Source organism: Podarcis pityusensis (assembly GCF_964106645.2).
Source record: "Podarcis pityusensis genome assembly, chromosome: 17".
Classification (NCBI taxonomy): Eukaryota; Metazoa; Chordata; class Lepidosauria; order Squamata; family Lacertidae; genus Podarcis; species Podarcis pityusensis.
The window spans coordinates 12,022,989-12,049,097 of NC_138042.1; the positions used below are offsets into that span (position 1 = coordinate 12,022,989).

At 43.0% G+C, this 26,109-nt stretch overlaps 1 protein-coding gene across 16 annotated transcripts in view; it reads left to right on the forward strand.

Annotated features, from left to right (window-relative positions):
• POSTN (periostin) overlaps positions 1-26,109 on the forward strand; it is a 52,956-nt gene that overhangs the window by 17,292 nt on the left and 9,555 nt on the right. For 4 of the 16 annotated variants that reach the window (XM_080987758.1, XM_080987768.1, XM_080987767.1 and 1 more), the window contains exons 8-20: positions 2,749-2,961; positions 3,512-3,646; positions 5,018-5,166; positions 8,626-8,762; positions 11,339-11,469; positions 14,312-14,442; positions 14,741-14,843; positions 15,596-15,663; positions 18,984-19,029; positions 20,539-20,613; positions 22,623-22,667; positions 24,358-24,453; positions 25,126-25,215. In XM_080987758.1, coding sequence (XP_080843884.1) covers positions 2,749-2,961; positions 3,512-3,646; positions 5,018-5,166; positions 8,626-8,762; positions 11,339-11,469; positions 14,312-14,442; positions 14,741-14,843; positions 15,596-15,663; positions 18,984-19,029; positions 20,539-20,613; positions 22,623-22,667; positions 24,358-24,453; positions 25,126-25,215 — 1,419 coding nt within the window. The remainder of the gene's footprint in view (positions 1-2,748; positions 2,962-3,511; positions 3,647-5,017; positions 5,167-8,625; positions 8,763-11,338; positions 11,470-14,311; positions 14,443-14,740; positions 14,844-15,595; positions 15,664-18,983; positions 19,030-20,538; positions 20,614-22,622; positions 22,668-24,357; positions 24,454-25,125; positions 25,216-26,109) is intronic. The other 12 variants (XM_080987769.1, XM_080987772.1, XM_080987760.1 and 9 more) reach the window with 7 other exon arrangements.

Below are 26,109 nucleotides of genomic sequence, written 5' to 3' on the forward strand. Positions count from 1 at the left end.
AAACGAGGGAGTAGCTTCACACTAAAATAGGTAGATGTCGTTGGGGGACAAAATTGATTCTATGGTTACCGACTGACTGGCCACTAGCCTATTTTGCCCATCGAAAAGGAATAAGTTGGGGAGCAAAAAGAGAAATGTGACCACTTTTTGGTGTTTGCTTTTTTAGGGCAGCCTCTATTGTGAGGCAGAGCTAGGTGTCAATTAGTGTGCTTATTACATTTTTACAATTGCAGGGGGAATTTGAACTTCCTTCCTCAAGTACCAAAATATCTTAGATCATCGCTGTCTTTTAAGTGCACTGTAAATAAAGGTTCAGGTCAAATATTGGTCTCCAATTCACATTTTAAATATAGGGATCATATTATTTGATTAGGGGCTCGTGAGTTTCACAGTCATGATAGATGTAATAACCTATTATTATAATCCAGAGCTATTATTATGTTATGATAGTGGCAACGGTTAGAATAGTTTCAACAGCCTTGCTGAGAGACAACCAAGTTTAAAATTCCCTACTATAGGTCTCCCTGTCCAAAGAACCTCATTAGACTGGCTCCCTCACAGTGTTCCAGAAACTGGACGAAGACTTGTTAGGCCACACAGGGGCTAGTGGGGTTCCTGCATATTGCTTTCTCCTGTGGCTTCTGCTTTTGAATTCAGATGCTGAGTTCATCATAGTATGTTTGGGTTGTGACAGCTCATTAGGAGAACTGCATTGCTACTTGGGAAACCTGCGGTGTGAACGTGGTAGGACATGGGTAGGCAAACTAAGGACCGGGGGCTGGATCCGACCCAATCGCCTTCTCAATCCAGCCCGCAGACAGTTTGGGAATCAGCGTGTTTTTACATGAGTAGAATGTGTCCTTTTATTTAAAATGCATCTCTGGGTTACTTGTGGGGCCTGCCTGGTGTTTTTACATGAGTAGAATGTGTGCTTTATTTAAAATGCATCTCTGGGTTATTTGTGGGGCATAGGAATTCGTTCATTTCCCCCCCCAAAATATAGTCTGGCCCCCACAAAGTCTGAGGGACAGTGGACCGGCCCCCTGCTGAAAAAGTTTGCTGACCCTTGGTGTAGGGTTATTGACCAAATGCGATTGGGTTTGCGATTCGTGCATAACATAGTAGAATCACAGAATCATAGAATCATAGAGTTGGAAGAGACCACAAGGGCCATCGAGTCCAACCCCCTGCCAAGCAGGAAACACCATCAGAGCACTCCTGACATATGGTTGTCAAGCCTCTGCTTAAAGACCTCCAAAGAAGGAGACTCCACCACACTCCTTGGCAGCAAATTCCACTGTCGAACAGCTCTTACTGTCAGGAAGTTCTTCCTAATGTTTAGGTGGAATCTTCTTTCTTGTAGTTTGGATCCATTGCTCCGTGTCCGCTTCTCTGGAGCAGCAGAAAACAGAGGATGTCCTCTATGTGACATCCTTTTATATATTTGAACATGGCTATCATATCACCCCTTAACCTCCTCTTCTCCAGGCTAAACATGCCCAGCTCCCTTAGCCGTTCCTCATAAGGCATTGTTTCCAGGCCTTTGACCATTTTGGTTGCCCTCCTCTGGACACGTTCCAGTTTGTCAGTGTCCTTCTTGAACTGTGGTGCCCAGAACTGGACACAGTACTCCAGGTGAGGTCTGACCAGAGCAGAATACAGTGGCACTATTACTTCCCTTGATCTAGATACTATACTCCTATTGATGCAGCCCAGAATTGCATTGGCTTTTTTAGCTGCCGCGTCACACTGTTGGCTCATGTCAAGTTTGTGGTCAACCAAGACTCCTAGATCCTTTTCACATGTACTGCTCTCAAGCCAGGTGTCACCCATCTTGTATTTGTGCCTCTCATTTTTTTTGCCCAAGTGCAATACTTTACATTTCTCCCTGTTAAAATTCATCTTGTTTGTTTTTGCCCAGTTCTCTAATCTGTCAGGGTCATTTTGAAGTGTGATCCTGTCCTCTGGGGTGTTAGCCACCCCTCCCAGTTTGGTGTCATCTGCAAATTTGATCAGGATGCCCTTGAGTCCATCATAGAACTGTAGAGCTGGAAGAGACCCCAAGGGTCATCTAGTCGACCCCCCTGCAATGCAGGAATGGCTAAGAGATTGATATGTGAAACCAGCACCGTTCTGGCAGCTCAGTATGAACTGTCTGAAATAAGCAGCACTGGCAACTTTTGCCTCTCCCTCTGCCCCCCTCCCACAACAGCAAGTTACTGATTCATGTCACATATTGCCACCAGAGAGATAATGCACAAGTTTTTTTTTTTTAATGAAACAGTTTAAATATATGTTCTAAATATCCCTAGCTATATGTGCTATTTAATGGTTTTGCTATTTGTCTGCTCATGATTTTGATTCTAATGTAATAAGTTGCAAGGCACAAAATAAAAATCACAATGAAATGTACATTTGAAGGGCTAAGCCCTTGTCCAAAGGCATATAAGGTCTTGTTCAAGTGCAGTCCATACTCACTTTTCTAGTTAGAGCAAGCACATAGCAAATGTTTCAATATGGATGCTACTAAAGGTGTGTGGGAATCTCTCTTTCCCCCTAAATAGTTAAGAATGTTGTTATGTTCCAATCTCTAGTGGAAATGAATGTCATTATTTACAAAACGAAAGCAAAACTCATTACAATAACTGTTTATAATGGCATTGTATTTTCTAAAACGTACCAGTTTTAGATGGCTGCAGCATCGCCTCAGGTTTCATTTGAGTCCTTTCTGTTCTTTCTCCTGTTTAGCTATGATGAAGTTCCACATTCTGAATACTCTCCAGTGTTCTGAAGCCATCATGAGTGGAGGTGTCTACGAGACCTTGGAAGGCAATACTGTCGAAGTTGGCTGTGATGGCGACAGCTTGACAATCAATGGCGTCAAAATGGTGAAGCGAAAAGACATTGTGACAAGCAATGGTGTCATTCATCTAGTAGACCAAGTGCTTATTCCTGATTCCGGTGAGTCTTCTTCTTCTTTGGCGATCACTCGTAGCCGAGTAAGAATGTCTTCCTTAAACACGGTTTTAACAGTGAGTCCATAAGTGACTGTGGAGGCCAATTCTGGATCCTTCCACAGTGGGGACATAGGTTTCCGGGCGGGAGTTGGTCACGGTGAGGGTTTGCCAAGCGTGCCTTCCTCTTAGCACATTTCTCCCTTTCTTCATGAGTTCAAGTGTCTTCAAAGCCCATGACACCTTTGGTAGAGGCTGTTCTCCAATTGGAGTGCTCACAGGCCGGTGTTTCCCAGTTGTCTGTGTTTATACTACATTTTTAAAGATTTGACTTGAGAGTGACACACAGGTGACTTCCAATCCTATGCACTTTCTCTAGTACTAATTGACCCCTGGAATAGATAGGCAGGTAGTCTCAACTAATTGTCTCTTTTGAAGAAGTAACCCATTTATGAGCTCTATGGATATTCCTTGTGTATCCTTTTAAAAATATTTGTCTGCTTGGAGAGAGTTTTGGAGCGAAACCTAATGTCCATCCATTTCTTCCTCAATTTCAGCTAAGCAAGTTATAGAGCTTGCTGGTCCTCAACAAACCACCTTCAAAGACCTGGTGTCTCAGGTTGGCTTGGCCGCAGCTTTAAAGCCAGAGGAAGAATATACCTTGCTAGCTCCAGTGAATGGGGCTTTCTCCGGTAGGTAGACCGACAAACTTGGTGGCACTAAAAATAACTCTTAAGAGATATCTTAAATATCTTCTTCAACAACTTTGTGAAGAAGTCCAACACGAGAGAGTTGAAACTACTTACAGTCACTGAAACTGAAATCCCCTTGATAGATTTAGGATGCTCAGACTCTACAAATAAGTCTTGATCAGTAGAAGAAGATAGGTGTGTGAGACCTGTTGCTGGAATTCCATGGGACCTCCATGGCTAGGAGTGAGTGCCTGGTAGTTCCAGCTATGGTTGCTTCACTGTCATGGGACATGGGTGGCACTGTGGTCTAAACCACTGAGCCTCTTGGGCTTGCCGATCAGAAGGTCGGCGGTTCAAATCCCCACGCCAGGGTGAGCTCGTGTTGCTCTGTCCCAGCTCCTGCCAACCTAGCAGTTCGAAAGCACGGCAATGCAAGTAGATAAATCGGTACTGCTGTGGCAGGAAGGTAAACGGCTCTGTGTGCTCTGGTTTCCATCACGGTGTTCTGTTGCACCAGAAGTGGTTTAGTCATGCTGGCCACATGACCTGGAAGGTTGTCTGTGGACAAACGCCAGCTCCCTCGGCCTGAAAGCGAGATGAATGCTGCAACCCCATAGTCGCATTTGACTGGACTTCACCGTCCAGGGATCCTTTACCTTTACCTTTCATGGCTTCAGAGGGAGAGGCATTCCTGAGGAGCCAGTCTTATCAACTGCTGGTGGAAGCACAAATGCTGGAGGAGGAGAGTTGTTGCTCTGTTCTCTGATGCACACACATATATATGCACCAAGACTGGCCTGACTGAGTTGTTATTACTACAGCAGTAGTAATGTGAGGACAGTAACATTTGACTCAAATTCCTGGTATGGATGTGTCTGGACTTCCTTTAAAAAGAGTAAGAGCAATAGAGAGAATTTCCCCTCCCCCAAATTCCCAATTATGTCTATGACTGAACCACATCCACAACCAAGCTTGGAGTGGCTCCAGATGGGTACAAATATGGGATAATGAGGCTCGTCTTGACCAAGAGAAAAGACTGTCAGTGCATCCCAACCTACTACTGCCATCACTATGCCAGAGACATAGATAAAGGGCCTCCCTCCACACACAGTCTTTCTCCGCACCTATGCATTTATTTGACTACTCAAATAGTTCTTCACGCATCTGAATTCAGTGGAGGACAGTGCATCATGCAAGCTACTGCATGCTTTAAAAAGATGCAATTGTTGGTTTTTGGGTAAATAACAGATGTGAAAGAATGAGGCCAAAGCTGAATGGAGGTGACTATCATTTTCCATTATATCTGAGATTATATGTAAAACTACATGAACGAAACCTAATTTAGGCATTATGTTCTATCCAAACTGTTAGATGACGTCTTAACTACAGACCAGAGGATCCTCAGATTGATTCTGCAGAATCACATTTTGAAAGTGAAAATTGGCCTGAATGACCTCTACAATGGACAGTTCTTGGAGACCCTGGGAGGAAAGAAGCTCAGAGTATTTGTGTATCGTACAGTAAGTGAATTTTAAAACTCGGGAAACATTTATGACAGCAAAAGATTGCAATGTGTTGGAACTGCTGTAAAAGGGATAGGGTTCTCCAACATAACCTTGAAAATCTACACTATTATGTTACTTCACTGTGCCTTATTAAAAACATTTTTAAAATTTCAGTAATTCTTGGACCCCAAAGTTAAATCTGGAATCCTTGCTAAACCATCTCCAACAATTCTATAATTAAATATGTGACTGTACTAGGAACCTGGCAGGTACCAGTTTTGAAAGGTATTCTTACACAGTACAGTCGTACCTTGGAAGCCAAACGGAATCCGTTCTTGAAGTCCATTCGACTTCCAAAACATTCGAAAAACAAAGTGCGGCTTCTGATATGCTGCAGGAAGCTCCTGCAGCCAATTGGCAGTCGTGGAAGCCCTGTTGGACATTCAGCTTCCAAAAATAGTTTGAAAACCGGAACACTCACTTCCAGGTTTCAATCGTTCGGGAGCCAATTAGTTCAGGAGCCAAGGCATTCAAGATCTATACGACTGTATCATTTTCAATATTTACAGTTGGAGAGATCCAATGCCCTTTGAGAATAAGAGTAAATTATGTTGCCCCGTTTTAACAGAAATTGGATTTTACCATGGAAATCCAGTATCCAAAGTTGCCCAGTGATTTTCCCTGCTCTGCTTGTGTTCTTAGTATTCCTTTGATTTAAAGTGGGGCAGGAGCAAGCTCTAAAGAGCCAGGATCCGAAATGTTTTTCTTCTGTATCTGGAGGTAAATCTTATAAGGAATGAGTCCATTGTTTCATCTCCCCAGTGTTTCTGGTTAGCAATCTTGTCCATGAGCTTTTGGCAGTGTGTGGCCTTTGGGAAAGAAGGATTGTATACGGTTTTACAGAGAGGTGTAGTGAATTATTCACAGTTGTACTTTTTAATGATGTCTAGCTGCGAGATTGACAGCAGCTGGGAAAGTGCATGATTTAAAGCAAGAATCTTGGGAACCAATACCCACTTTTAACCCCAAAATGCATTTGGGGACACATTTCTTAGTCTTTTTCCATATATTTGCATTTGGGGACCCATTTCTTAGTTTTTTACCATATATTTGCATAGTGGTAGTGCTATGTGTGAGAGCCAGTGTGGTGTAGTGGTTAAGAGCGGTAGACTCGTAATCTGGGGAACCGGGTTCGCATCTCCACTCCTCCACATGCAGCTGCTGGGTGACCTTGGGCTAGTCAAACTTCTCTGAAGTCTCTCAGCCCCACTCACCTCACAGAGTGTTTGTTGTGGGGGAGGAAGGGAAAGGAGAATGTTAGCCGCTTTGAGACTCCTTCGGGTAGTGATAAAGCGGCATATCAAATCCAAACTCTTCTTCTTCTTCTCCTGTTGTGACCCACCTTGGACAGGCTGTGTCCTGCTAGTGGGTCCCAATCCACCAGTTGAAGACCAGTGATTTAACAAATTAGAAGAATAAGATTGGAAGGCAGTTCCATGTGTTGAGTACATCAATGGAAAAAAATTGATTTCAGAGAGCAAGGATTGATGCCAGCAATCAAATTGACTTGTTGGAAAGGTGACTAGTGAGCCCAATGCTCCTGAGAATCCAAGAACTGAGGCTTTAAACTTGGAAATGGGTTGTGTAATAAATATAGGGGTTGCTCGTGCGTAAGTTGCCGCCACTCCTGGCTAGGTTGCCTTGTTAAAACCTTTTCTGTCTGGACAGCCCTTCACTTCGTGGCTGTTTCAGTCGCTAGCAGAATCCGTCAGTGGGCGTTTCTTAAACCTTTTCCAGCATAAAAGCTGTTTGACGCCAAGTCTCCTCCTACTCTCCCTGTGCGGAAGTCTTCTGCACAGGGAGGGTGTGGGTAGCGGAGGACCCGTGCTCTCCCCGCTGGTCTCCGGCGAGGAGTCCTGGAGCCCCCTCGCCGATTCCCCCATCTCCCTGGTGTTACGCTGATTTCCTTCCCCAGCTGATGAGCAGCCTCTCTCCCTGCTGGGCCCTTCTCCAGCATCACTTGGGAGCCTTGCCTCCGCCTCTAGCTCCGATGTCAGTTCCCTGACAGGTTGCCATTAGGGATGGGGAAGAAACTTGATTCACCTCACATTTATAGGCAAATCTATCTAACTAGCTGTTTCCCAAACAATACATGAGGCAAAGTAGAGTAATCCTTAAAAATTCACACTTTTATGAATTTTGCAGTACAGTTATCCAGCTGAGTAATGTCAAAAACACGTATGCTAGGCTAACGTATATACAAAAGTATGCATTAAGAGAATTGCTTTGCATAAAAAATGTGTATATTTGGGGAAATTGCATACAAGAATGTGTATGTTAGGAGTTCTTGACACTGAAATTCTGGTGTACAGTGGTACCTCAGGTTACAAACACTTCAGGTTACAGACTCTGCTAATCCGGAAGTAGTACTGCGGGTTAAGAACTTTGCTTCAGGATGAGAACAGAAATTGCACAGTGGTGGCGTGGCGGCAGAGGGAGGCCCCATTAGCTAAAGTGGTGTTTCAGGTTAAGAACAGTTTCAGGTTAAGAACGGACCTCCAAAACGAATTAAGTACGTAACCAGAGGTACCACTGTATTTTCATGTGGATTAAAAATAATAATAATCACAGACTGATGAGGAAATCAGTAAGAACTGAATTTAAGATTGGAAAAAGGAAAACTTGCAAAATTTGCCAATCTATAGTGGCCTAGCCTGAACCATGAGAGCTGTTCCTTTGCTAGTTGTACTTTAAAGAACGGTACTGAAAGAGAAATCTTTCCAGATTCAGTTTCTCCCATCGATCCAAGTGTTTGATGGGAAAGGCTATCTGGGGAGAACGTGTGCCTTAAAAGGGAAGGAGACCTTTCAGAATATTGCAACCCTGGAAATAATCTGAGCCAGAGTACAAAATTTGGGTTCTGAGAATGTTTGAAGACCATTTAGATACTTTTAAAACTGTTTCCTGTTCCTGCCTTGGATTTCTTCATGTCCATCCAGTTTAGCTTGTAAACACATTCTGGGAGAACGGTATATTTCAAATACAAACAAACGGCTGGCTTTAAGTAAAAAATAAATCAAAACATTTCTGTGGTTTCTCCATAGCCACAGTAGGAAAATGTTCCTTCACATTCCCCCCCCTTTTCCCTTGAAAAGTCGCACAGCAGCTCAAAGTTTTGTGGACCAAAGCAAACTTCTTGGTGCCATGCAAACATGATCAGTAAGAGATTCTCTCTTCACTCCATCCATCTAGAAAAAAGCTGTCCCATTCGTTGCTATACTGCACATTTTGTATAGCCAACAGAGAACATTGGTTCCTGAAAAGAGCAGAAATTAAACACCCGCAAGAGAACTGGGTGAACTACATTTTATATAGCACAAAAGTTTGGAGAAGTCGCATAATCCAGAGCTTGTTTAATATGTTTCCCCACAAGGCTGATTTTTGTGATACTTCTGTTTATTTTTTCATTACTAGGCTGTATGTGTTGAGAATTCATGCATGGTTCGAGGAAGCAAAGAGGGAAGAAATGGATTTATCCACATTTTCAGGGAATTAATTGATCCAGCAGAGAAAACTCTACATGAAGTATTGAGATCGGATAAACGATTCAGGTAAACCATGATTTTTAACCGTATCAAAACTCCGCCCCCCCCGCAAACTAAACAGAAAGATGAGATCTCAGTTATACACGCTGAGACTGAGTGATGTTGAGAATCATTCTAAAAAAATTGCTCACCCTCAGTTTAACTGTTGTTGTTTTAGGCTTGGAGTGAAAATTATCTAAAATCATAATAAAATCCACAAAGTGTCTTGAGTGGATGATTCTTGTCACCAGTTTTATTGAATAGCCTGCCATCTGTAATTAGAGGTTTGGGGGATCATAAAATGAAACGATTATTTTAATACTTAGTAATTTAAGAAGCAAACAGAGGCTCATAAGTCCTCAATGAAATTTTCAAAGAAAAGCTGGGGCTAGATCCCAGGGAAACCTCCAAACCTTTCAGACCTCAGATAGATAGATAGAGGATAGATGATAGATGATAGATGATAGATGATAGATGATAGATAGATAGATAGATAGATAGATAGATAGATAGATAGATTAGATAGATGATATAGAGATAGATAGATAGATAGATAGATAGATAGATAGATAGATAGATAGATAGATGATAGAATCTTTATTTGCATCAGCCGCAAGCCATAACAAAGGAATCAAATACAATAAAGTTCAGACCACAGTTGGAAGGGAGAATTCCAGTTCTATTGCTGTCTTGATAGGAGAAGCAGCATCTGTGCCAATTTTCCTTATGAGTAGTGCAAAGATACAGGAACTGTCTTGGTACTTGCATTTTGGAGCTCTAAATATATACTACCTCTAAATGTACTTTGGCAGATATATTGCGTATGCATGCGAATGTCAACTATTATCATGATCAAGTCCACAAAGCTGGAGGCAAGGCTGCAATATATATATTTTTTTAAAAAAACAGCAGCTATAATGTTCTCCAGGAAAAAAATCTGACTAGGAGAATGAATCATTTATTGCTTTCCACATTTTCCAGCCAGAAATGTCGGAGGGTATATCAGAAAAAGAGAGTTCTATATTTTCACCGCCTTGCTGTTCGTATCTTCTTGCTGGTTGCTCCTATTCCAGCATGCTTGTGGTGCTTTTCCTTTCTTTAGATTCAAGGAAAAGAGGGAAAAGATGAAAAGCAGAATCCTTGCTGTTTATGTCTGAAACATCCCAGTACAATTCAGTCACGTAAATTGCCTAAATATAGCCAATATAGCATCCTCCAGATGTTGTTGGACTACCACTACCAGAATCCCTGAAAGTTGCTCATTCTGGCAGGGCCCGATGGGAACTGGAGTCCTACAACAAACTGAGGATGCCATATTGGACTGCTGTAATGTGCTGTATGTGTGGCTGCCCTTGAAGATGGTCTGGAGCTGGTAGCTAATGTGGAATGTGGCTTCTATACTGGTAATGGGGGCAGAACAAAAGGGACAATGTGTCACCAGACCTGAATGTACTGCACTGACTGCCAGTGAGCTACTGGGCCCAATTCAAGGGGTTATTATTATCATAAAGGTAAAGGTAACGGACCCCTGACAGTTAAGACCAGTCGTGAATGACTCTCGGGTTGCGGCACTCATTTCGCTTTACAGGCCGAGGGAGCCGGTATTTGTCCACAGACAGTTTTTCTGGGTCATGTGGCCAGCATGACTAAGCTGCTTCTGGCGAAACCAGAACAGCACACAGAAATGCCGTTTACCTTACCGCCGGAGTGGTACCTATTTATCTACTTGCCCTTTGATGTGCTTTTGAGCTGCTAGGTTGGCAGGAACTGGGACAGAGCAATGGGAGCTCACCCCGTCGCGGGGATTCGAACCGTCGACCTTCTGATTGGCAAGCCCTAGGCTCAGTGGTTTAGACCACAACGTCACCCGCATCCCTTATGAATAGCATACAGAGCTCTAAATGTTTTGGGACCCAAGCAGCAACTTACCCAGTGCCAACCATCTCAGACCCTACAATTGGGAGGTGGGACCTTGGTGGCGTTGGTGTTGACCCATGACAGGACTTTCTTGTGGCAATTCCCCGTTTGTGGAATGCCATTCCTGGTGAAGTACACCTTGTTTCCTTCATTTCTGACTTCCAGGAGGAACTCAGAAATATCCCTGTTTATCCAGGCATTTGATGGCTGAAATACAGTGTTCCTGGCAATCCCTGAAATCACTAGTTGTGTGAATAGGTTTTTAATAATAATAATAATAATAATAATAATAATAATAATAATAATAATAATTTATTTATACCCTGCCCATCTGACTGGGCTTCCCCACTCTGGGCGGCTTCCAACAAAATATTAAAATACAGTAATGCATCAAACATTAAAAGGTTCCCTAACCAGTTTTAAACTGTTAAGAAAATGCTTTTGAAATATTTTAAACTTGGTTTTAGATTTTTTTCTCAGTTTTCAACGCTTTTAAAAGATCGTGATGGTGAATATGATGATGATTGATTAGTTTGCCACCCTTCATTCCTTCATAATATGAATCTGTCTTTAGGGACTCTCTTCTGCCTGTGAAGAAGTTCATCAGAAACAATAGGACAATGTTCCTATCTTCATGCAGAAACTGGGCAGTTGTTAATTGTTTTGTGCTCTCTTTTCTTCCTCAGCACATTCCTCAGCCTAGTGGAAGCAGCAGACTTAGAAGAGGTTCTTTCTCAGCCTGGTGACTGGACCTTGTTTGTCCCAACTAATGATGCTTTCAAAAGCTTGACTGAGCAGGAGAAACAGACCCTGATAAGTAAGTAGGTCACAAAAAGAAGATCACAGAGCCAGTGGCTTCTCTGCAGTAGTCCTTTTCAATGTTGTGAGCAGTGCTGGATTTACGTATAAGCTAAACAAGCTGCAGCTGAGGTCTCCACTCTCTTGGGGGCCCCAAAAAAATTTAAAGGGAAAAAAAGAACAGGATGTACATTTCCAAAATATAAAATAAAAAACAAATACACTAAAACCTACATACAGCAACAGTGTTTTGCGTTGTGTAGGCTCCTATGATGTAGGTAATGGGCCCCGCCTGCTAGCTTGCTCCCTAAAATATCACTGGTTTGCTCATTTATATATATAGGGTTGTATTTCACTATTAATATACTTCTTCTTAATTGTATTTCAGTTCAACAATTACTTGATAAAATACATATTTTGTTATGTGCAAATGGCTTTAGATACCTATTAGGTCCACAAATTACCATATAGCATATATTCAGCAACAAAAAACCAGTGTCAATTTGTTGTTGACAAAGGACAGCTGGACATATAAAGGGCCCCATTACCTCCAGTAGTTTAGGGCCTCATCAGACCTAAATCCAGCCCTGGTTGTGAGAGATGCTGTGTGATTTCCCTTGGCCACTTTAGCTTCCCGAAGTCTCTAGGACTGAAAAGAGGAAGACACCTCTTTATTCTACCAAGTTCTATAGCAGCTGTGGTTGTCTATTGCAGAATAAAGCAACAAAGCTCCTGTTTGGACATTTTGATACTAACCATTAAGCTTTTACAATACAATACAAATCTTTACTGCGTTCATAGACCAGAATTTAAGCCTTTAAAGATCCTTGACTTTTCTTGGAAAAACTTCCACTTCCTACAGACAAAGTGTATTCAATTAATAAGTGGATATTTTCTGAGAATACACGCTTCTGACAGTCACAGCAGGAGTAGACAGAATATGCATTTTTAAAAACCAGGCAGAGTACACAGCCGAGGATTCCAATACACATGCAATCATGCTAAATTGGAAGGGAATCAAAAAAACAATGACAGTGAGCCAGGCAGATTTACGACCTTAAGCTTGGAGACTGAGAACAGTGATGAGAAAGGGGTGGTGGTGAAACGTTTATGAAAAGATCCATATTGAAGACTGCTTGTGAGTGATCACATGCATGGCGGGAGATGATGATGATGATAGTTTATTATTTATATCCCGCCCATCTGGCTGGGTTTCCCCAGCCTCTCTGGGAGGCTCCCAACAGAACATTAAAAACATAGTAAAATGTCGGGGCTGCTTTCAGATGTCCTCTAAAAGTCAGATAGTTGTTTATTTCCTTGACATCTGATGGGAGGGCGTTCCACAGAGCGGGCGCCACTACCAAGAAGGCCCTCTGCCTGGTTTGCGCATGAACATTAAATGAACTTCATCACCATACCTACTCTTGAATGATTTGTTGTTGTTTAGTCGTTTAGTCGTGTCTGACTCTTCGTGACCCCATGGACCAGAGCACGCCAGGCACTCCTGTCTTCCACTGCCTCCTGCAGTTTGGTCAGACTCATGTTTGTAGCTTCGAGAACACTGTCCAACCATCTCATCCTCTGTCGTCCCCTTCTCCTTGTGCCCTCCATCTTTCCCAACATCAGGGTCTTTTCCAGGGAGTCTTCTCTTCTCATGAGGTGGCCAAAGTATTGGAGCCTCAGCTTTAGGATCTGTCTTTCCAGTGAGCACTCAGGGCCGATTTCTGTAAGAATGGATAGGTCTGATCTTCTTGCAGTCCATGGGACTCTCAAGAGTCTCCTCCAGCACCATAATTCAAAAGCATCAATTCTTCGGCGATCAGCCTTCTTTATGGTCCAGCTCTCACTTCCATACATCACTACTGGGAAAACCATAGCTTTAACTATACGGACCTTTGTTGGCAAGGTGATGTCTCTGCTTTTTAAGATGCTGTCTAGGTTTGTCATTGCTTTTCTCCCAAGAAGCAGGCGTTTTCTAATTTCGTGACTGCTGTCACCATCTGCAGTGATCATGGAACCCAAGAAAGTAAAATCTCTCACTACCTCCATTTCTTTTCCTTCTATTTGCCAGGAGGTGATGAGACCAATGGCCATGATCTTAGTTTTGTTGATGCTGAGCTTCAGACCATATTTTGCATTCTCCTCTTTCACCCTCATTAAAAGGTTCTTTAATTCCTCCTCACTTTCTGCCATCAAGGTTGTGTCATCAGCATATCTGAGGTTATTGATATTTCTTCCGGCGATCTTAATTCCAGTTTGGGATTTATCCAGTCCAGCCTTTTGTATGATGAATTCTGCATATAAGTTAAATAAGCAGGGAGACAATATACAGCCTTGTCGTACTCCTTTCCCAATTTTGAACTAATCAGTTATTCCATATCCAGTTGATACCCGTGTTGAATTTCAGGGGCCTGTGAATAAGATATACACAAACTGTTGAAATAAACAAATCAATAATACACTAAAATCCAGCCCTAGTTGATAATCTCTTGGATTATTCACAGTCTACTATGCTTTCTATGAAACTCTGAACACTGCTAGAGGCAACAACCTTGTTACTGTGTATTTATTTTATTTTTACGGTACTTTTTCAGGGGTGAAAGAGCCCCTGGTCTTGTCAGAGGTTCTTCATCCCAGCTCAACTCTCTGATTTTCCTTGTGGATGTGAAAAGAAACCAGATCTTGAATTTAGGGCATTTTGTTCCGGGATAAGGGATTAAAAGGTAATCAGGTTCTCTGTAGCACAAAAAATAAAATAAAAATAAACAGCTCCCCTGTAGGAAACTTTACTTGCCAGTGGGAAGGCTTGGTGAATCATTGATCCAACCGTACTTACACCCATCTCTGGTTTTCTTCCATAGGGGACCAAAATGCTCTCAGGAACATTCTGCTTTATCACTTAACTCGAGGAGTTTTCATTGGAAGCGGATTTGAACCTCGTGTGACCAACATCCTCAAAACTATCCAAGGCGGCAAATTGTACTTGAAAGTGGTGAGTATTGACAGTAACCTTTTGACAAGAATGATTAACCCTGTAATTTAAGTTGAAGGACGAAGACAGTATTCCGAGAGATGTGCGAAACCTGCCAAGAAATTTCTCTGATTTTGTCAGAACTCTTTTGGCTTCTCTTGCACTCCCTAAAGCGTTTTGCCAGAAGAGGATTTTCTAACATTGCCTTACCATGTGTATTCCACTATATAAGATACTAGACATTATAATAATATTTATTTCAACTGTTTGGAAATGTATTCTCTCTTTTTGTTGTTCACCTTTATTATTTAATCCTTAGGTAAATGACACTCTTCTGGTGAATGATTTAAAAGCAAAGGAATCTGACCTTATGGCGACCAATGGTGTGATTCATGTCATTGACAAGCTCCTGTATCCCGCAGGTGGGTTGTGGATGATTGTAATGTATTCACCCGTGTTCCTTAGACCATTCATGCGCTGTTTTCCAGTCAAAAGGGAAGCAGGTTTTCTGTGGCATCTGACCATTTGGTAAATTGATTCAGTCATCTGCACAAATCTCACCTGATGGTAGATGAATGAACATTATACTTGTCTCCTATCTCTGAGCGGTGCCCCAGGAAAGCTTTGCTGTCGCCTATGTTTTAGTATTTTTAGCACACAAAGAGCTTTTCTATTTCCCAGGCTTTTTATTCTTAAATATTTTAGCAGTTTTCACACTATTGTACTGATATAATTCCCTGTTGCTAATTATATTTTAGTTCTTGTTTAGAGCTGGCTTTCTTTTGCTTTTGAGTTCTGTTTCATGTTGCATTTTATGGTTTTAATTTTTACTTAAAAATTACCCAGAGATGGTAATTTAGACGGTATAGAGTTGGTATATAAATATCGAAAAGAAATAAATGAAGCATTTAGCTCTCTGGGACAGAAGTACTTGAAAAATGCAATATTTATGTTTATAATTACTCTGAGGAAATGTGGTGCGTTTGAGAACTTTACAATCCCTTTCTCCCGTTTTCCAGTTCAAGTTATTCATATATAGGGCATAGCCGAAACATTTTACCGACTTTCCATTTTGAACAAACCAGAGTATTGCTTAGGATTTTCTCTCTGTGTTAAAATTATCTTTATCTCACCATACTTTTATTTATTTTTTTATTTATAAACAAAAACGTAGATGTACCTGTTGGAAATGACCAGCTCCTCACAATTCTGAAAAAATTGATTAAGTACATCCAGCTCAAGGTATGTTCTATAGATTGTAATCTGTGGTAACACATAGAGCCAAATCTGAATCACACTGGTGGGTTTATTTCCACTGCTTTTTGTCCATGAGGCCAGAAAATATGTTTGTCATAGAACAGCAATGTCAGTGAGATGTGGGGCAGTTAACCATCCAGCAGATGCCCAAAGCAGAGACACATCAATAACTCCTATCCCACAAAGCATATCTACTTCACCAAATGTTGATGATCATCAATTCCATGACGTTCTTTTCCTGCTGCCTACTAAGCGTCAATACACTTTGATGGCCACAACCCTGACAGTGAGGTGGGAAGAGGGCTTTGCAGATAGGATCCATGCTCTTAACTCCACTTTTGGACATCCTCCTGGCTATGCAATGAACATTGCCCAGTTGCACACTTGCCCCTTGCGGGGTTGGTGCACCTGAAAGAGCAAGCTGGGGTGGCTGTCCATAAACTCGACTTTGACATGGGTGCCAAGAGCCCTTAAGGTAAAGGTAAAGGGACCCCTGACCATTAGGTCCAGTCGTGGCCAACTCTGGGGTTGCGGCGCTCATCTTGTTTTATTGGCCGAGGGAGCCGGTGTACAGCTTCCGGGTCATGTGGCCAGCATGACTAAGCCACTTCTGGCAAACCAGAGCAGCGCACGGAAAGGCCGTTTACCTTCCCGCCGGAGTGGTACCTATTTATCTACTTGCACTTTGACATGCTTTCGAACTGCTAGGTTGGCAGGAGCAGGGACCGAGCAACAGAAGCTCACCCCATTGCGGGGATTCGAACCGCCGACATTCTGATCAGCAAGTCCTAGGCTCTGTGGTTTAACCCACAGCGCCACCCATGTCCCGCCAAGAGCCCTTAGTAACAAGTAATTCCCTAAGTGCTTTTTGTTCAAGAGAATAGCAAATATAGAGAACAGCACAGAAATGAACTGGAATGAGTAGAGACCAATGGCAAAGAAAAGAGAAATAATTTGGTATGTGGCAAGGTATCTGGTTGTGGACAGAGCCTTGAGGGCATAGCTGTCAACTGTTCCCTTTTTTTAAGGGAAATTCCCTTATTCCAAATAGGATTCCTCACAAGAAAAGGGAAAAGTTGACAGCTATGCTTGAGGGGTTGCCCCCAATTTGCTCTGTGCTCCAGTTTCTGCACTGCAGGTTTCAAAGGTGGACTTCACCTGTCAGAGATTCTTCAGCTGTGATTCCTGCAATTGCAAGGGAGTTGGGCTATTTAATCCTTGGGATCCCTCCCAGCTCTACAGTTCTATGATTCTGCAAGGCCTTAAAAGGGAATGCTGTTGTCAGGGACTGGGCAGAAGAGGAATGATGGAGACCGCCTCCCCAGCCTGACCCTTCCAGAGAAGAAGACAGTTCACAATTACAACAGGGGTTTGAGGGAAGTCACAGCTCAGGGGAAGATGAGGGAGAAAGTTGGGAAATAACAGTAGAGGAGGAGGAGGAGCTGGAGCAGCTGGCTGACACGTTATCACTAAAAAGCATCCAAGACCCACCATCTCCCAGACGCCAGCGAGCCTTAAAAGTAGGAGAGGAAAGAGCTTGGAGACAGATGGCCCTAAGCGACAACCGTAAAGGGCTTGCTGCTGTTGACGAAATGGGGAGTGGGTGAAAGGAGGGGTGGCGATTTACTCGGGACAGCCCATTATTCCAAGAGGCTGTGTTCTCAAGCCTCTCTCTGTAAATATTGAATAAAAAGCAGATGGTAAGGACTTTTCCTTGTCTTAGTTGTTCCTGGCAACCTGCTGTAGGGGTTGGTTCCTCTGCCGCCTGACAGTGTGCACCATAGGTGCCATCTCCCTGGGGCCCTGGGTGTCCGAGCACCCACAAAATTCCCCATGAAGTGGCCAGGCACCCACAAATTTATGTACCAGGGCCATGCACATTGCAGGGCACCCAGAGCCCCGGGCAACCACAATCAAAGATGCTCAGGAAAGTGGAGGTTTCAGTGACAACTGTGGGTCGAAATTAATGTCACAATAAACTCAGAGCAGCAGCCGCAGCAAAGAATAACTCCATATTGAGAGTCTCCCTTTCCCATTTCATAGAACTTAGTCTGTGCCCTGGTGCCATTGCAATAGCATGTTTCACCCAGTGGCGTCGCAAGGGGGCGGGGGTGTGCTCCAGGTGCCATGTCTGGGGGGTGACAAGAAGGGACCCTGTGGGGTGCTCACCCCCCTGCCCCGGGCGCAGCGGTGCACGCAGCCATCACGCAGCCGCATGTGGAGGATCCTCCGCTCATGTCCATTCAGTGCTCGAACAGCGCATGTGGCAAACCACTACATACAACACATGCACGGTGTTGCACACATGCGCTGTACATAGTGACAGTGCACATGCACCGGACATAGTGGTTTGCCACTGGCGCCGCTCAAGCGCCGTACGGACGGCGGTGGGATTACTCCGCCACCGCTGCAGCTGCACGTGGAGGATCCTCCGTTTGTGGCTGCAGCCGCGAGCAGAGGATCCCGCCACCGTCCGTACGGCGCTTGAGCGGCGCCTGCGGCAAACCACTATGTACGATGCATGTGCGGCGTCACTACGTACAGCGCATGCGTCATACGTAGCAACGCTGCTCATGCGCCCTACGTAGTGGCGCCGCACATGTGTCATATGTATCTGCGCAGTGCATGTGTCGTATGTAGCGGCGCCACGCATGCACAGCCGACGGTTTGCCCCACCCCAGGTGTCAGTTAGCCTTCGTTCGCCCCTGGTTTCACCTCCTCTATTCCACCTTATTGACTACTGTTGCAAGAAAATGCACAACGTGGTAAGAATGTAAGAACAGCCCTACTGGTTCAGGCCAATGGCATCCTGAGCCAGCATCCTGGTCTCAGTGGACAACCAGATGTCTGTGGGAAGCCTTTGAGCAGGAGCAGAGCACAACTGCTGCTCTCCCAACTTGTGATTCCCTGCAGCTGCTGCTGTTCAGAGGGATACTGCCCCCAGCTGTGGAGGTACAAAACATCAGGATGCAAGCTCAGTTTTGATGACGAGTTCAGGCTACAGGCTGAGTTTTACTAGATGTTTACTAGAGGGGAGTTTTGGCAACCCTGTGTTTTGTGGGAACATTTAGTTCTTGGCCAAAAATGGGATTATTATTTTTTTTTAATGGGAGTCCTAGATTAACTTCCAAGGATCTCTGCTCCTCTGTGTTGCTTCATGCTTCAGATGACATTCTTGCCATGTGAACTTGACCCCATGTGCTGCCGGTGTGATGGTCATTTCTTCCTTGTGAAATGTGAAGTATTGTTTTCCACTTCCCTTTAGGTACCACTAGATTTAACTCATCTTTCTCTCCCCTCCACAGTATGTCCGTGGCAGCACATTCAAAGAGATTCCATTGACATTTTACAGTAAGTATTTTTAAAGGTGACATGAACAGTCGCAAATGTTTGATGGGATGGAGGGATTCGAATGTCCGTTTTGGATAACTAGAACTGTCAAATAAGGGTCAGGAAATTGGGGGGCAATACTGCATGTGTGGCACAGAGTGGACACTCAAACAAATGTCCCTAAAACTCATTCATTAGCAGATGATCACCCATTTTGAAGCCTGGATTTTCCATTCAGTTCATAGTGAAGATAACTCTCCATTCATGAATGTCCATTAATGTTAACTGTCCATTCATGGATGTTCATGGCTTGAAGAAGAGTTGCTGTTGTTGCTACTGTGAGATGCAAACCAGAGATTTCAGCTGACTCCTTCAGCAAAATCGTTTCCTAAAAGGTGCAACTGGACTTTTAATATGAAAAAGCAAAGGCAGTCAAAATACATAGGACTTGGAAGTACTGAAATTCGGCAGGATCGTGCCCTGCATTTGTATCACCCAAATATATAGTTATTGTGCTGGTGAAAGAAGCACAAATAATTCTGGAAAATATAGCTTCATTAGGTCCAGTCGTGACCGACTCTGGGGTTGCAGCGCTCATCTCACTTTATTGGCTGAGGGAGCCGGCGTACAGCTTCCGGGTCATGTGGCCAGCATGACTAAGCCGCTTCTGGCGAACCAGAGCAGTGCACGGAAACACCGTTTACCTTCCTGCTGGAGTGGTACCTATTTATCTACTTGCACTTTGACGTGCTTTCGAACTGCTAGGTGGGCAGGAGCAGGGACCGAGCAACGGGAGCTCACCCCGTCACAGGGATTCGAACCGCCGACCTTCTGATCGGCAATATATATATATGGTACGGAGTTGTCTTTCAGTCAGAAAGGAGGTCGCTGTTAGCAAAGGGCTTCATTGGTATAGCATCACAGAATCACAGAATTTTAGAGTTGGAAGGGACCATGAGGCTCATCTAGTCCACCCCCTGAAATGCAGAAAACTTTTGCCCAATGTGGGGCTTGAACCCTCGACCCAGAGCTCAAGAGTCTCATGCTCTAACAACTGAGCTATCACTCTTTTTTTGATTAAAAAAAGGACTTTGGTGGCCACAGGTTTACTGATACCACATCAGTTGTCTTGCTAACGGGACTACCATTGTATATGTGTCAGGAACTCTCTTCACAGATTCTTTTTCAGAGTTCGTTCACGGGGAACTTCCACAAGTACAGGAAGCTCCCTGCTTCAGAAATTCTCCCTCCAATATGTGGAGGGTGATCAGAACAGTGGCAGGGAGAAGAAATAGCATGGCTGTCCCCCTCCCCACCCCACATGTTTAGTTTAACTCTGAAAAAGATTCTTTTTTGTTCTCTGGAACAAAAAGCATGCACAGTCTGCACCTCTTGAGGGCATCGCATTCCTGTTTTGGCCATGTCCCATAAAACACATTCAATCCCAGTGAGTTCCGCGATACCATTAAAAAGGACAGCGTAGGGTAGCCGTTTCTAACTCCACCAGTTTTTGCTTTCTTTTACTTTCAGCCACCCGAATTATTAGAGTTGTTGACCCCGAGACTAAAGTAATTGAGAGCAGCTTTGAGCCCAGCATCCGAAAAGGTAAAAGTGGTTGGTTGGATGGAGTAATATGAATAATAGCCAAATAAAACTCAGAGACTTTGAGTTTGTGGAAAGGAAAAAAGCCCACAACGTGTTGAAATTGTGAGGTAAAAGCAAGGGATGCCACCAAAATTTAATCTATTGGAAAAATTAGTGCTGGGTGGGCCTTTGCCTATCCAAATCGGAAAGAGGCCAATTAAAACAGATTAATTTAGAAGAACATCCACTGCCCATTTGAAAACAATCTGTTTTGATTTTGAGGTGGAGGCAACAACCGCTACACTCCCTTTACCTGATGGTATCATTGGAGAACTTCCTGCTACTTTTGCAAGTGGATCGCGTGGGTTTTTAAAATTTGTCAGTACAAATAACAAATGATTATGACAATGGATTGGACTTCCCAAGCCGCAATTCTCAACAAATCCACTTCCAATTTTTACCTTAGAAGAACACTGGGGGGGGGGGGGATGTTTTAAATGCTCTAACCTTGAATTCAGTGTGTGACTTTACAGACTGGCGATGAAAGAATGCAGGGAAAACTTAATAGGATCAGGGTTACTAAGGCAACCAAGTCCATGCTCATTTTGTGTTCTAAAAGGGGAATATAGAGTGGGCTTAATAATAGGCTGCCGCAAGCATAGACTGGGTCATATAGAAGTATAACTTAACCGAAAATGCATGTTCTTTATTATTGTTCTCCTTTAAGTTCTGTAATGATTGTATTTGTGGCTTGAAAGAGTAAGTCTGCTTCATCACACGGTCGCATCCATGCCATGTATTTAAAGCACTCTGATACCACTTTAACAGCCATGGCTTTTCTCCAAGAGTGCTGGAAACTGTAGCTAGTTATGGGGGCTGGGAACTGTTAGGAGACCCCTCAAAGATCTACGATTGTTACAAGCCTTAAATGCAGATCCCAGGATTCTAGAAGGAAGCCAAAAGCAGTGACTCACATTGAGTTATGCCAAAGGCAATAACTAACGTTCAGTAATGCCAGGCTTATAGGTTAGAAAAGCAGTTCCCCGAGTGGAGATTAAATAAGCAGAGAAAATAGTGAGTGCTAATCACGCCCTCTATGCGGCCAACTTGTCATTGGCTGCCAGACTCGTCATCCTACCGCTGGCTTCGCCCCAGGGTATGATTTGTGTTGGGCAGGCTTCTCAACGTTGCTCACAATCCCACCTCTGATGACTCAAGAACAGTCCTCTTTGCAAGCCAATTCCAGCTTTTCTTTATATGCCAACAATTGCAACATTGGCAGCCACAAAAGAACACAGAAGCATTCTTCACAGGGACTCCCAAATGTGTGGAGAGACCAGAAGATACTTGGGCCAGGAAATGTCTTAGGAAGCCATATTCCAATCATTCATTCAAAAGGAAAGGGCTGGTCCACACCAGTGCCGAAACGTGTACGTGCTGCTGTTCACCTCCCCATTTACCGGTAATTTGTGTTGTGTGCATGATGTTCTCCTCATCCAACTGGCAACCCGAAGAGGGAAAGTAAATCCAATACAAAATGCTACATGGCTGTGAACACACTGTGTAAGCAGGTTCTGGTGATGTTTCTAGGGTGCCATGTTTTCCCTCAACTTTACTTCTGTTTTGTTTCTGACAGCCGAAAGGAAAGGCTGCGGTTATAACGGGACAACACTGGTTTCGGCTGTTGTTCTGCTCTGGCTCTGTATTTCAACAAGTATTTTAGACACAATGCGTGGAAACACAGAAGAGATTTTACAGCCAGCATGAATAAGCAAATAAGCCAATGGTGGATACAATTCAAGCATAGTTAGGCACTTTTAAGCATCACTGACTTCACTGGAAAAGTTGAGCATGTGTTTAACTCAACAGGTCCTGGTGCTTAAATGTGATTAGATTATGCCCTTAGCTTTTTATCGGAGCTGGTCAAATGTTTTCTTATGTTTAGATTATGAAGCCTAGCACAACGTAAAAGTGTTTTAAAAACTGCAACCATCTGATTCTCTTGAAATATTTTCTTATCATTATCACAGAAATAAAGGTAGTTGGTGGCACCACAGTTCGAAAAGAGATTGAAGGTAATGTATCGTGAAAGAGGACAATTAATAGACTTCCCATAATATCCAGCTGTGAAGCAAAGCATCAAGCCTTTCCTCCCCACAAAATATTTGTGGGGCAGAAAAATCACAAAGTGAGGGAGCCAAGGACCAAGAGCATTTGGTCCTTGAGCAATTTGGAAAACAGAATCTTTGTACTTCATTTGACCTCGAAGAGGGAAATGCTTCCTTCCCTATTTCCTATTAATGTTCTTTAAATGGCTGCTGCCAGTTTTGATGTAAGACTTCTGGGATGGCTCAGTCAAGAGAGCATGAGACTCTAAACCTCAGGGTTGTGGGTTTGAGCTCCACAGTGGGCAAAAGATTCCTGAAGTGCAGAGGGTTGGACTAGATGACTCTTGTGGTCCCTTCCAGCTGTACACTCTATGATTCTATGACATCATCAAGTGGTCAATGTGCTTCTGTTGAGTTTGCAGCCAAAATATTATAGCCACAAAAGAGCAGAGGCACAAAAGCAGCAAATGGGAATCAGAAATGTCAAAACCTTGAACCCGCCTGCACAGCTATTGCGAACAGATATCTCCCATGTTCCACATATTCCTATTTTTGCAGGCCTACTTAATCCATGACACATTGGATTACACAGTTTAATTTAATGTATATCAATTCACACCACGATCAAACACTCTACATATTTCGGGACGTGGGTGGCGCTGTGGTCTAAACCACTGAGCCTCTTGGGCTTGCCGATCAGAAGGTCGGCAGTTTGAATCCATGCGACAGGGTGAGCTCCCGTTGCTCTGTCCCAGCTCCTGCCAACCTAGAGGTTCGAAAGCATGCCAGTACAAGTAGATAAATAGGTACCGCTGCTGCGGGAAGATAAACAGCATTTCCGTGCACTCTGGTTTCTGTCACGGTGTTTTGTTGCGCCAGAAGCAGTTTAGTCATGCTGGCCACATGACCCGGAAAGCTGTGGACAAACGCTGGCTCCCTCGGCCTGAAAGCGAGATGAGTGCCGCAACCCCATAGTCACCTTTGACTAGACTTAACTGTCCAGGGGTCCTTTACCTTTTTTACCTTTACATATTCATGCTCTGGAATCCCAACCCAGTCTACAACAGTGGCCTCATATGTACCAGTCATGGCTTCCCCAAAGAAATCTAGGCCGTTAAAGGTGTAGGCGGTTAACTGTAGAAACTGTACATTGTTAAGGGTGTTGAGAGTTATTAGGAGACTTCTCACAGAGTTCCCTGGAAAGAGGGAAATTGTAACTCTGTGAGCAGAACAGGAGTCTCCCAACAACCTTCAGTACCATTAACAAACTAGAGTTCCCAGTATTCTTTGGGGGAAGCTATGACTGTGAAAGTGATATAAGCGGTGTTTTTTCCCCTTAAAAGATGTTTAGGGGTACTCTCATTTTCCTACTCATATTGAAATACTGCCCCTCATTGAGGCCAAACTTAAATTCCCAAAATGTTTAGGGGTATGCGTGGCCCTGCATCCCCCCAGAAAAAAAGCACTAGATATAAGAGTCCATTCGAGATATGGTGCATCACTCTGAAGAATTATATCCTAGTCCCAATAGCTTTAGGATTGGCTCTGACACAAATGAGTAGGAGCTAATTTTGTCCGAGGCATTTTCATTAAGCATTGTTCGCTTTGTACATCATATTTATAACGCACCTTCCCATTTTGAAATAATGCTTTTCAGGGCCCACTATTACAAGGCTCACCAAAGTGATTGAAGGGGACCCAGAATTTAAGCTGGTCAGGGAAGGCGAGACAGTCACTAAAGTTATTCATGGAGGTGAATATGTCTCATGGACTGCACATTACTAACCAGAATGGTTCGGAAGAGGCAGTTCCCAGTTCTCTTAAACTGCTGGATTTCTTCTTAGCATGTGTTATAATGATGTATTGCAACTATACGGTTTTATTATTAAACCCTTTGCCTCGCTTTCCCTTCTTCTTGGAATGTTTTCTCTCTCTTTTTCATTTTGTGCACTGAATTTTTGCTTTCTCTATTTTTTCACACCTGCCCTCTGAATTGTACCCATGAGATGAAATGTGGAAAAACTCTTTTGCCAGCTCTTTTGATTCCTTCGTATTCTAACATAAGTAGCATGTTTCTCAGAATCATGAATGAGCCTCAAGAAACTTGATGTTTTGTCATCCTAGCTGTGAACAAAAAAATGAAAACTACCTGCCAGTCTACCCAAAGGCTCAACTAAATATTTATTTATTTTTAAATAATACATTATGTTCATAGCTTGAGATGGTGAATATTTGACATGGGCATGCTTGGGAATGTAAATGACTTTCTTTGCACTCTTCTGCAAGGCCCTGAGTGAGAACTTTGAATCTAACCATTTCTAACATTGACCCTCTTGCCTCAATGGCTGCATAACGGAGACAATGAGGAAACATCGAAATAATCCAGTGAATTGACCGTCTCTAACTTTTTAAAACATCTTTATAGAGCCTAAAATTAAAAAATACACGAAAATAATTGATGGTTACCCTGTGGAAGTGACTGAAAAAGAAGTGACTGAAGAAAGAATCATTCAAGGTAAAAAAAAATGTGTCAAAAATACACCCAGTTTTGAAAACAAAAGCTTTATAACGAAAAGAATATGCAGAGTTTTAAAGGTTTCCTGATGGAGTCCACTTCTGATTCTGGGCCATTTGAGATGGTTACCAGAAGCAGAACAAACCTTTTCATAGAATGGCCATATAATCTCAGTTCTTGAGAAAAGACCTTAGGAGGAGGAAGAAACAGCCCTCAATCAAGGAATTCCATTCCCACCTTAATGTTCATTGCCATCTTCCATCATTGCCATCTCATGTTCCTCTTATTTGTTATCTGTTTGCTGCATATTTGTTTGTTTGTTTGTTTGTATAAAAAAATTATATACCACTTGATTGTAATAAAACCTTAAAGTAGCTTAATTTTTCTTTAAAAAATACAGTTTTTTTAAAAAAAGATAGTTGAAAACTGATATTGAAAAACATTCAAAAACTAATTAAAAACAACAATAAACTAAAAACAGATGCAAGCACATCCAACTTAGATATGTCTGGAGTGGCTTGCCTAAGCGAAAATATTTAAAGTAGGTATTAAAGTAAATATTAAAGTAAATATTTAAAGAGTGTTCAGTGACAGTGCTTGGCTAATATCAACCTTCAAGGAGTTCCGAAGTGTAGGCAGTGCTTCACTAAAAGCTTGATTTCATACTATTTGCAGAACAAGCGTTACATGGCACCTCTAACAGTGCCATTTCTGCAGAATGAAGAGGTCCAATGAGCATGTATAGGGTAACGCTATCCTGCAAGTAAATTGGCCCCAGGCTGTTAAGAACTTTATATATGAATACAGACCAGTGCTTTATTTCCAGGAAAAAGTGCTGGCGCTCACCAACAAGCAGGGGGGGTGTCCAGCATGTGGGGAGAAGACCTAATGCCA